General features: G+C 38.8%; 2 protein-coding genes across 4 annotated transcripts in view; one reads left to right on the forward strand and one right to left on the reverse strand.

The window, feature by feature from the left end:
• Window positions 1–1,775, reverse strand: part of f13a1a.2 (coagulation factor XIII, A1 polypeptide a, tandem duplicate 2) — a 41,359-nt gene extending 39,584 nt beyond the window's left edge. For 2 of the 3 annotated variants that reach the window (XM_073831066.1, XM_073831068.1), the window contains exons 1-3: window positions 1,736–1,775; window positions 309–478; window positions 36–218 (exon numbers count right to left, since the gene is read on the reverse strand). In XM_073831066.1, the coding sequence (XP_073687167.1) occupies window positions 36–218; window positions 309–450 (325 nt within the window). In that variant the 5' untranslated portion in view covers window positions 451–478; window positions 1,736–1,775. The remainder of the gene's footprint in view (window positions 1–35; window positions 219–308; window positions 479–1,735) is intronic. The other variant, XM_073831067.1, reaches the window with a different exon arrangement.
• A 5,634-nt stretch (window positions 1,776–7,409) lies between these two features.
• On the forward strand, window positions 7,410–12,041 carry ly86 (lymphocyte antigen 86). The gene is made up of 5 exons (XM_073830352.1): window positions 7,410–7,539; window positions 11,197–11,283; window positions 11,360–11,494; window positions 11,599–11,651; window positions 11,734–12,041. Exons 1-5 carry the CDS (start codon window positions 7,419–7,421, stop codon window positions 11,815–11,817), a joined length of 480 nt encoding a protein of 159 aa, XP_073686453.1. The 5' UTR covers window positions 7,410–7,418; the 3' UTR covers window positions 11,818–12,041.
• The last annotated feature ends 429 nt before the right edge of the window (window positions 12,042–12,470 follow it).

Here is a 12,470-nt window from a genome sequence, read left to right on the forward strand (position 1 = left end):
TGTATTAAGGTTCATTACTAAATGCAGAAGCTCACCGATCAGGAACTCCATCTGCACATCATCCTGTTCTGCATTGAAGGCCCGGTCAAGTTTGATGATGATGGTGAATTCTTTATTCCTGCGCACAATGAGGTTGGAATTCTTGTACTTGTCCGTGTTGTGGGCTTTTTTGTTCTCTGTCACACGCATTTCAATGTTCAACACTGAGGGACCTGCTGCTTTAGTTTTCAGAAAAAGAAGACCGATTTTAATTGACTGTGGCAAACATATAAATATTTCTAAGTGTAAATGTGCATATAAATCTTTACCTTCATCTGAGGGTCCCCTTGGCCTCATGAAATTAAAAGCTTCAAACACAAGTGGGTTAGTCTCATCGGAGTTTGATCTGTCAATGACAATACGGCCATGTTGGAGTCCCCAAGGCCAAGCGAGGTAGGATGGAAGTGACATAGTTTACACAAGATGTCTTGACACTACCCTGGTGGAAAGATCATATTAATGTTAGAAAACTACAGCTATATTTTATAGACTGGACTTTTAGTAGGGCTGGGTATCGATACCAAAAAGAGTTGATTAGCCTGTTGAGAGTCATTTAAGTCCTCATATGCAACTATTACAGAAGGTTCATACGCTGTCACTGATACTTTAGAAGGAAACACGATGCATTTTTTATTATTTAGCCTAAAAGTCATATTTTTTTCATTTAGTACTAACCTTTGGAAGCTACAGAAGATACTTGCATGTTTCCCAGAAGACAAAATAAGTTACATTTACCCTGATCTTTAAATTACAAAAGGTTTCACCTCTGGCTCTTAATGCATTGTGTTTCAATCTGGAGCATCAGTAAGCATTTGAACCTTCTGTCATAGTTGCATATGAGTCCCTCAGTTGTCCTCAGTGTGAAAAGATGGATCTCAAAATCATACAGCCATTGTTGGAAAGGGTTCAAATACACAAAAATGCTGAAAAACCAAAGAATTTGTGGGACATAAAGGATTTAAATGAGCAGTTTAAATGTTCAGGACGAACAAGGGAGTAATAAACAATATCACTAAACAAAAAAAAACAGATGTGGATCATTCAGGTAACAACACAGTATTAAGAATCAAGTGTATGTAAACTTTTGAGCGGGGTCATTTTTATAAATGCATCTATTATTTTCTCTTGTGGACTATGTGTAAACATCTTTTATGTGAAATATCTTATTCAGGTCTGTACTTAATAAAAATGACGTGCATTTTCTATGATCGCTCTTATTTTGGTAAATATAAAAACTGTAAATGCTGATTAGAATGCAAGTTGGACAAGTTTTCCACCTAAAACACAATACAGATATTGATGCATAATTGATTGATTCTAGGTGTCTGAAGTACGTAAATAGAATAAACTACTTTAATCTCAATGATTTATCTTAAAAGTTGAAACTGGTTTGTCTGTTTTCTACAATGAAAATTGAGCAACACTTCGGACTACATGAAGAGATAAAAGATGATTATAATAATCAATAAATACTAAGGAAATTAAAGAGGAAAGTCATCATAAACATGCTCTTCTAATATTAGGAAAAACAAATAAAACAAAAACAACAGTGAGGAATCAATTACAGGGTTGACTGCAAAACCATAAATTGGAGTTGATTCCAAAAAAAAAATTAAATTTAACACAAACTTATATATAATAGTGATTAGAAATACAGTTGAATACTTCAAAGAGTCATTAGAAGTCTTGAACTCACAATCTCTGTAGAAGAGTAAATGGTCTTCTGAGAGGCTCCAGACAGATGTGCCCATAAGGAGCCCCCATTCTGATTAATATAGGCTCAGGACTTCCTCTTCCACTGGAGAAAAACACCTCCATGGAACCAGAGCCTCCAATGTCAAGATGATCCCAAGATCAGGTCAGTCTGACACAAATTTGTGACCTCGATTCTGATTCTTGATGACAACAGCATATTCCAGACCATCACTAACATGCTCATAACATTATTAAATCCTGCTGTATTGAAGTTATGAAGCAAGTTTAAGAATCCTTAACATCTTTCAGTTGCTTTGAAGACATCACTAAAGATTTACTCTCAATATAATTTAACTGATCACTGAAAGGTGATGATACAAGGGGCAACTTTTTGAGCAATATTGCTTTTCCATTGAGAATGGGCAACAAATTTCTAAATCAGTCATATGCCGTGTGTCTCACCTGGTTGCCTGTTGATGGCAACATCGCCCAGCAACATTGCTTTTTTGTATATTTTAGTGTACCCATGCTGTTTATGTATTGTCTTATGTTATGTAATCTTCACTATATATATATATATATATATATACTTTTTTTTTACACTTCAGGTCATTTTAATGCAGCAACAACAATGACAAAAAGTACCTCCTGTTCCTGTAGCAAGCATTGCCAATGAAAAGGGACAGATCAAATGCAGACTCATAGGGTGTTTAGACAGAAATGCCCTTAAAATTCAAGATATGCAATCAAAATGCCTAGATGAGTTACTGTTTTTATATATTTATAATATATCATACAGGTTATAAGCAATATCACACAAACAAGAGTGCTGTTTTTTAGGAATATCATTATGGCAAATGTGTCAATAAAGTGAGTTAATTTGCATTTTACATTTATTGTAAAACTTTAAACTGAATTTATGCAATTATAATTTCAGTATAAATGCATTTATGCCATCTCTGATTTGTGTTCAACAGAGCATGCACTACCAGTCAAAAGTTTTTTAAAGTTTTGTCTTTTAAAGAATTCTGTTCTGCTCACCAAGCTTGCATTTGTTTCAACCCAAGTACAGTAAAAACAGTAAAATGTTTGAAACATTTTTACTATTTTAGGTTGCTGTTTTGTATTTGAATATATTTTAAAGTATAATTTATTTTATAAAATAAGAGGATTAATTAATACTAATAAATTAATACTTTTATTCAGCTTTAAATTGATTAAAAGTGATAATAAAGACATTTATATTAAATATAAATGTTATACAATATTTCTATTTCAGATAAATGTTGTTTTTCTGAACTTCCTCTTTATAAAGAAACCTAAGAAAATTACTAATTAATAATAATGTTTTTGAGCAGCAAATCATGATTTCTGAAGGATCATGTGACTGGAGTAATGATGCTAAAAAATCAGCTTTGAAATCACCAGGAATAAAATATGTTTTAAAATATATTCAAATAGAAAACAGTTATTTCAAATAGTAAAAATATTTGTAGTGTTTTTGCTCTACTTCGAATCAAATAAATGCAGGATTGGTAAGCAGAAGAGACTTCTTAAAAAAAAAAAATGTAAAAAAAACATTAAAAATCTTACTGTTCAAAAACTTAGTAGTGTAGTAGTGTATAAATATATACAGACTTGATGCCAATTCAGATGGAGCTTCTGTGAATAAATTTAAGAATTTAAAATAATGCATGGTTCCCTGACAAATTAGAAATTAATTTAAGGGGGCAATTATTGCCTAATGGAAAGATGTTATTTTTGTCACTGATCAAATGTAAACCTATACCTTCAATGAACTCTAGATCTATTTTTTTTATTTAGAAGCTATAGTCGAAAAGTAATAGTTATGGGAGAAAATATATAGTGGGTTTGTGTTAATTTTTTTGCCATGCTCAAACCTGGCTTGTGACTTTTCCAAATCAAGTTTCTTTTTTTTTTCTTCTCATCCTCTTCTGATCCCTAAAAATAATAACAAGTCAACAAAAAAAGAAAGAAAAAAGTTATACTACAAGCATAAACAGTGCTCAACAATGCTGTATCTAAAAACCTATTTCCTGTTGTCAGGATTTAGTCTTGTTCACTGTTTTTCCTAATGTTTTTCCCCCAATGTTTCCTATTCATATGGTTTAGTCCTTGTCTCCCCCTTCTGGTTTTGTCTGTATTGGTTTAGTCGTGCCCATATTTGTACTTCCCCCTCGTCATCCAGTTATCTCGTTTGTAACCACGCCTTGTTTTCTGTGTATATTAGTCTCTGTCTGATCACACCCCAGTGTCCGTCGTTAACGATACGTCATGTGTTCTCTGTTCTTTGGATTTCTGTTTTAGTTTCTTTAATAAATAGTGTTTTGTTTGTATTTCTGGATTCCCTTTGTTTTCCCTTGGCTCCTTACCCCAGCACAACTGTGACAGAATGACGGACCCAGACAAATGAACCGGGCTGAGGAATCCCTATGGAGACTGCGGCAGGGCGGGCGATCTTTGGAGCGATATTTGGAGGAATTCCTCGAGCTTTCACATCAAGTAGGCTGGCCCGATGCTTCACTTGGCGCCGTGTTTGTTTTGGGACTGGATGATGAGATTATCCGCTGCAATCTTCCAGCCTGTAAATTCCCCTTGATCGAGCTAGTCAATCTCATTCTGTTTTTAAATGGGTCTGATTTCGAAGTTGAAGAAATTGGTCCGATCAGTCCGATTGAGTCTCATCATCCAGCCCCCTCTGAAGCACGGCGCATCGCCCCAGTCTGCCATAAGCCGTGACCCCCCGCATACCGTACCAACGGTTCGCACCGTCAGCCCAGTCTCCTATCCCCTGTAACCCTCCAAAGCTCCACCGCAGCCGGCCTCCTCCCCGCGCTCTAGTCTGCCGGCCGTCACCCAGCACTCAAGCCCGCCGGCTTCCTCTCCGCCCTCAAGCCCATCAGCCGCTATGTCAGCGTCAGCTCACAAAATGGCCGCCGCGTCTACTCGCAAGATGGCTGTCACGCCAGAGTCTGCAAGCAAGATGGCTGCCACGCCAGAGTCTGCACGTAAGATGGCTGTCACGCCAGAGTCTGCACGTAAGATGGCTGCCACGCCAGAGTCTGCAAGCAAGATGGCTGCCACGCCAGAGTCTGCACGTAAGATGGCTGTCACGCCAGAGTCTGCACGTAAGATGGCTGCCACGTCAGAGTCTGCACGTAAGATGGCTGCCACGCCAGAGTCTGCACGTAAGATGGCTGTCACGCCAGAGTCTGCACGTAAGATGGCTGCCACGCCAGAGTCTGCAAGCAAGATGGCTGCCACGCCAGAGTCTGCACGTAAGATGGCTGTCACGCCAGAGTCTGCACGTAAGATGGCTGCCACGTCAGAGTCTGCACGTAAGATGGCTGTCACGCCAGAGTCTGCACGTAAGATGGCTGTCACGCCAGAGTCTGCACGTAAGATGGCTGCCACGTCAGAGTCTGCACGTAAGATGGCTGTCACGCCAGAGTCTGCAAGCAAGATGGCTGTCACGCCAGAGTCTGCACGTAAGATGGCTGCCACGTCAGAGTCTGCACGTAAGATGGCTGCCACGCCAGAGTCTGCACGTAAGATGGCTGCCACGCCAGAGTCTGCAAGCAAGATGGCTGCCACGCCAGAGTCTGCACGTAAGATGGCTGTCACGCCAGAGTCTGCACGTAAGATGGCTGCCACGCCAGAGTCTGCAAGCAAGATGGCTGCCACGCCAGAGTCTGCACGTAAGATGGCTGTCACGCCAGAGTCTGCAAGCAAGATGGCTGCCACGTCAGAGTCTGCACGTAAGATGGCTGTCACGCCAGAGTCTGCAAGCAAGATGGCTGCCACGTCAGAGTCTGCACGTAAGATGGCTGCCACGTCAGAGTCTGCACGTAAGATGGCTGCCACGCCAGAGTCTGCACGTAAGATGGCTGTCACGCCAGAGTCTGCAAGCAAGATGGCTGCCACGTCAGAGTCTGCACGTAAGATGGCTGTCACGCCAGAGTCTGCAAGCAAGATGGCTGCCACGTCAGAGTCTGCACGTAAGATGGCTGCCACGCCAGAGTCTGCACACAAGATGGCCTCCGTTCCTGAGTTCCCGGCCAAGACGGCCTCCGTTCCTGAGTTCCCGGCCAAGATGGCCTCCGTTCCTGAGTTCCCGGCCAAGATGGCCGTCAAGCCTGAATCCCTGGCCAAGATGGCCACCGTTCCTGAATCCCCGGCCAAGATGGCCGCCAAGTCGGAGTCTGCACCCAAGATGGCTTCCGCCAAGTCAGAGTCTGCACCCAAGATGGATGCCGCCAAGTCGGCGTTTGCACCCAAGATGGCTGCCGCCCAGTCGGAGTCTGCACCCAAGATGGCTGCCACCAAGTCAGAGTCTGCACCCAAGATGGCTGCCACCGAGTCTGCTACCATCACGGCCACCCTACCAGCTGCAGTTCCGGCTCAGTCAAGTCAAGTCACAGCTGCAGTTCTTGCACAGTCAAGTCTAGTCACAGCTGTTGTTCCTGCTCTGTCAAGTCAAGTAGCACCACCTGAGTCAAGTCAAGCAGCTCCTCCTGTGTCAAGTCTGGTTGCAGCTGTATGCCCAGTGTCTCCGCTGGTTCCGCCCAGCCTCCCAGAGTCTCCGCTGGTTCCGCCCAGCCTCCCAGAGTCTCCGCTGGTTCCGCCCAGCCTCCCAGAGTCTCTACTGGTTCCGCCCAGCCTCCCAGAGTCTCTGGAGAGCCCTGGAGATCGCCCCTGTATCCTGTGTCCCCGGTATCCCTGCCTAGCGGTCTCCAGGGTGCCCTCCACCCTCCCTCCCCTATGGATGTAATTAGGCGTGAGACACGCCTTCGGGGGGGGGGGGGGGGGGGGGGTAATGTCAGGATTTAGTCTTGTTTAGTCTTGTTCAGGATTTTTCCTAGTGTCCCCCCCCCCATGTTTCCTATTCATATGGTTTAGTCCTTGTCTCCCCTGCCCATATTCGTATTTCCCCCTCGTCATCCTGTTATCTCGTTTGTAACCACGCCTTGTTTTCTGTGTATATTAGTCTCTGTCTGATCACACCCCAGTGTCCGACGTTAACGTTACGTCGTGTGTTCTCTGTTCTTTGGATTTCTGTTTTAGTTTCTTTAAATAGTGTTTTGTTTGTATTTCCGGATTCCCTTTGTTTTCCCTTGGCTCCTTACCCCAGCACAATTGTGACACCTGTTACCAAAGTGTACCTATTAATTATTTCTCAAGAGTTAATTTCATTTTTTTAAAATTGTTAGTTATAGCAAATAGTCTAGCAAACCAAAATGAAACTTGAAATATGGAAAATGAAACTCTGAAACTCATAGAAAGTACAGAATGAAAAGAGAAGTAGGAAATTTTTAGATGAATGACTTGATTGTGATGCTTTTAAATTCTACTACATAAGGCTTCAAACTAGAAGTCTGGGTGTATAAGATGTGCTTACAGGAGTGCAATAATTTAGGTACTATTACAAATGCAATTTTGTATTGTTCTATTGGATATTAGGAAGTTGTTCAAGGGCATGTCAATTAAGTTGTATTGACATAATTGTACAGGGAAGTGAAACTTGTGACGTGCTGACATTATTTAGTTTGACATAAATGAGAAGTTAAGTTGCCCTGTTCCATGTATTTCACCTAAACTTCATGAGAAGTTAGTCAGACTCTGGGTCTAACCTGAAAGCTATGAAGATACAACTGTGTGACAATATGTGGTTGTTTCTGATTTTGATTATGGTTCAGATGAATCTGGTTCAATCTCAGAATCCCCAGTGGCCGCTTCACACAGTCTGCGATACAGAAAGAATCACGGTGACCTACAGGAGCTGCGGTGAGATCAGTGTGACATACTGTACACTACTGTTCAACAGTTTGGGGTCAGTACGATATATATTTTAAGAAATTAATACTTTTATTCATTGTGGATGCCTCAAATAAATTACAATTTCAAATAAATGCTGTTCTTTTGAACTTTACATTCATCAAAGAATTTTGAAAAAATATGTATTACAATTTTGTTACAACTGTTTTCAACATTGATAAATTTAGAAATGTTTCTTGAGCCGCAAATCAGCATATTAGAATGATTTCTGTAGGATCATGTGACACTGAAAATGAGTAATTATGCTGAAAATTCAGCTTTGATCACAGGAATAAATTACATTTAACAATATGTGACCCTGGACCACAAAACCAGTCTTAAGGAGCACAGGTATATTTGTAGCAAAAAAAAATAGGGAAAAAATAGGCAAAAATACATTGTATGGGGCAAAATTATCGATTTTTCTTTTATGCCACAAATCATTAGGATATTAAGTAAAGATCATGTTCCATGAAGATATTTTGTAAATTTTCTACCATAAATATATAAAAACTTGATTTTTGATTAGTAATATGCATTGCTAAGAACTTCATTTGGACAACTTTTAAGGCGATTTTCTCAATATTTAGATTTTTTTGCACCCTCAGATTCCAGGTTTTCAAATCGTTGTATCTCAGACAAGCATTGTCCTATTTTAACAATATATCAATGGAAAGCTTATCAGATCAGCTTTCAGATGACATAAGAATCTCAATTTTGATAAATTTACACTTATGACTGGTTTTGTGGTCCAGGGTCACATATATTCACATAGAAAACAGCTATTTGAAATTGTAATATTTCAGAGTATTATATTTTTTGCAGTTTTGATTAAATAAATGCAGCTTTTGTGAGCAGAAGAGACTTCCTTTTTTTACTGACCCCAAGCTTTTTGAACAATAGTGTGTGTGTGTGTGTGTGTGTGTGTGTGTGTGTGTGTGTGTGTGCGTGCGTGCGTGCGTGCGTGCGTGCGTGCGTGCGTGCGTGCGTCCGTGTGTGTGTGTGTGTGTGTGTGTGCGTGTGTGTGTGTGTGTGTGTGTGTGTGTGTGTGTGTGTGTGTGTGTGTGTGTGCGTGCGTGCGTGCGTGCGTGCGTGTGTGTGTGTGGGTCAAAGACGTTAAGATGTCCATGTCAAAAGAAATTTACAAAAGTGATTTTATGTCCATAGAAAGTACATTAAATGTAAAGTGTCTACTTTTAAGGTTTCAAATAATTTTTTGGAGAATAAAATGTCCAAATTTAAAATTTTCAGTGTAACACAAAATGTATGTAAAAATTCAAACAACATGCTTACTCTGACTTGTACATATAAGGAATAAGGGAGCATATTAAATTTTATTGTGTTTTAAATTAGTAAAAAAAAATCTTACTGACAAATGGGCAAAACCTAGGATAGTGGCAAATTTTAAAAATGTAGAATTACAACTAAGTAGTATTTGAGATGAAAGTAATTTATCTTTTAATATGTCATACATTGATTTTTGTTGTAAATATGCCTGACAAGATTGTTACACTGAATGACATGTTAGTGGGTGTCTTCTGTAAATTAGGGAAAAATGTATTATATTTATTTTTTGCTCAGAAAAACAAAAATTAAATTAAAACTGAAAACTTTTTTCTGAAAAACAACAATTTAAAGCAGTTTTACACTTATTGTTTTTATGCTTAAAACCCCTTAAGTGTCTCCGGCCCACCGTTGGGCCCAATGGCGCTCTTTTTTCATTGTCTTTTTTTTTTCACATTTTTCAGTAATCATCATAAATTTTATATCATATGAAAGCTTAAAAACTCAGAAAAATAAAATTTAATTGGACATTGCGCTGCAATTGGAAAATGGTACTTTAAAATCTATTAGCGGTCTCCTCCCCTTGTTTAAAAATGGTACAGTGCATTTTCTTTACATTTTATTCAGTTTAAACTTCTATAACTTTTTAATACTTTAATATTTTGAAATGAATCTGCAGTAATCTGCAGATTGTCCTCTTAAAAAGAGTCCAACCTTAGGTATTCCAAAGCATTCATGAATTATAGCTATTTAAGTTTGGATAGAGCTCTTTCACATCTATGTTAAAAAATGGGGGTGACGGTAAAGGAGTTAAACCTTTTTTTGTCTTTGACCCATATATAATATATATATATATATATATATATATGCAGTGAAGCCCAAAATTATTCATACCCCGGCAAATTCTGACTTAAAGTAACTTTTATTCAACCAGCAATTTTTTTTTTTTTTTTTTTTTTTTGGAGGGTCTCCTTGCCATCACCCTGATCTTTAGCTCCCGCCACAGATTCTCAATTGGATTTAAGTGGCTGGGCCACTGCAAAAATGTTAATGTTAATGTTTTTTTATGCTAACCATTTCTTCAGCACTTTTGCTGTGTGTTTTGGGTCGTTGTCGTGTTGAAATGTCCACTGGTGCCCAAGGCCAAGTTTCTCTGCAGACTGCCTGATGTTGTTGTTAAGAATTTTGATGTATTGCTCCTTTTTCATGGTGCTGTTTACTGTGATTAGGTTCCCTGGTCCACCAGCCCCCAAAACATTAGGTTCCCACCACCATGTTTGACAGTGGGGATGGTGTTCTTAGAGTTGAAAGCTTCTCCATTTTTACGCCAAATAAAGGCTTCATCATTGTAGCCAAACAATTCAATTTTTGTTTCATCTGACCATAAAACAGAAGACCAGAAGTCTTCTTCTTTGTCCAGATAAGCATTTGCAAAGGCCAAGTGGGCTTTTGTGTGCCTTATCTAGAGAAGTGGTGTCCTGCTTGGTCTGCATCCGTGGAACCCAGCGGTGTGCAGTGTCTGTTGGACTGTCTGCCTTGAGATGTTGCCACCAGCAGAGCCCAGATTCATCAGGATGGCCTTGGTGGTGATCCTTGGATTCTTTTTTACCTCTCTCACTATCCTCCTGGCCAGCACAGGTCTCACTTTTGGCTTCCGACCACGTCCTCTGAGATTTTTCACAGTGTGGAACGTCTTGTATTTTTAATAATACTTTGCACTGTAGCCACTGGAACTTCAAAACATTTAGATATGGTCTTATAGCCCTTTCCTGACTTGTGAGCAGCCACAATGTGCAGCCGCAGGTCCTAAGTGAGCTCCTTTGTCTTAGCCATGACTGTCCACAAACCAACAGCAGAGAGCTTCTGTTTTTCACCTGTTGAGTTGATTAAAATGTTCCCAATGAATCAGGGTAATTAGGATGCTTTAGAACAGCTTGGACTATTTAGAATAGTATACAACTTTGGATTTTCCCATGGACTGTGACAATTTGCAAAGGGTATGAATAATTTGAATCATGCCACTTTTTGTTCAAATGTAAATAAAAGCTGAGCATTTTATTTATTTATTTTTCCACAATGATGCCTCTTGTACATCGTCTTATTATCTTTTGGGAGAAGAATGTGTCATTTCCGGTTGAATAAAAGTAACTTTAAGTCAGAATTTGCCAGGGGTATGAATAATTTCAGTCTTGACTGTATATATATATATATATATATATATATATATATATATATATATATATATATATATATATATATATATTGTATGTTTTCTGCTTTTGTGTTAGTGTTTTGTTTTCATCCTAAAATATATAGTGAATTGCTTTGATGTCATTGTGTCAGACCCCTTACAGGATGTAGGTTTCACTTTCCTGCCTTGCCCTGAGAGATTAACTGATCCTATAAAAATCAGATTGGCCTTGATTCTGAGTAAGTTGTCATCTTTGCGCATTAATAATACATTTCAGATGAATTACATCAAGCAGTAACCGTGTGTTTTCCACAGGGCAGCCAATCCATGAGCTTTATTCATCTTATGAGCTGTGGCTACGTGGTCAAAGTACACCTTTCTTAAATCAAGACGAGCCCCTCTGTCTTCCTCATTTCCCTCGTTTTAAGTTTTGTGGAAGCAGGAGAGGAGGTGAGATAGATATTTTATTGGTTACCTTTGACCATTTTAATAATAAAAAGCTTGCAATATGCCATTATTGGGAATAACATGTTTATTAATTTTGATTTCTCCAGAAATCATTACTGTTGAGTCATCTTTCAAGTCAAAAACAGATATTCCTCTAAAGGTTTGGTTTGTTTAATCCATTTAAACATCTAGGCTTTGATTCACTGTTGAGCCATATGTCTGATATGTGTTTTTTTTTACAGGCCAATTTTGATCTTAAATTACATGCAACAAATCAAGATGGCTTCCTGATTGCCTGTGTGAATGCAACTCTCAGCTTTCACTGAGCAAGACCAGATGACCTGTTCTTTAGATGAGAGCAACTGTAACATGTACTGCATTATGTTAATTATATTGCATAGTGTTATAAATTCATGTTAATCTTACATTACCGCATTTGGGACACTAATTGGTGTTTCTTCAACACCAGCTTGTGGGAACTGTACTTAGTGGATCTCAGCATGTGTTTTTAATTTTTGATGCTTTCAGATGATTTTATCATTTTATTGTTTTGCCCTGGTCCCATATCTTTACTCTTTTTTTAAACTATAAAAATCAATTAAAATAAAAGAAAAATTATGAAATATAATTATTTCAATTTATTTTGTGAAAATTATTTCAGCATTATTTCAGCATTTCCTGAAGTTATTGTGAAAACTATGAAGTATGGAGCCTATAAGGAGACTTGGTGAGGGGGAAAAAATGAGATGGGAGAGAAAATGCTTTTGCGTTCTCTTGCATAATTGTTGCATTTCCCCAAGAAACTTTTTGTTCACTTGCATTAATGCAAATAGTAAGTAAGAAGAAGTGTTGGAGAAAAAGCTATTTTAGTGCTTTTGCCAACAAACAAAGTTAGGGAGCATGCCAGTTTTGTTTCTCTATGTGATCTGTGAATAAAACAAAGATAAATGTCACTTACTATAAATTTATGTTATATTTT

The sequence above is a fragment of the Garra rufa genome, chromosome 24 (genome assembly GCF_049309525.1).
Source record: "Garra rufa chromosome 24, GarRuf1.0, whole genome shotgun sequence".
NCBI classification, from domain to species: domain Eukaryota; kingdom Metazoa; phylum Chordata; class Actinopteri; order Cypriniformes; family Cyprinidae; genus Garra; species Garra rufa.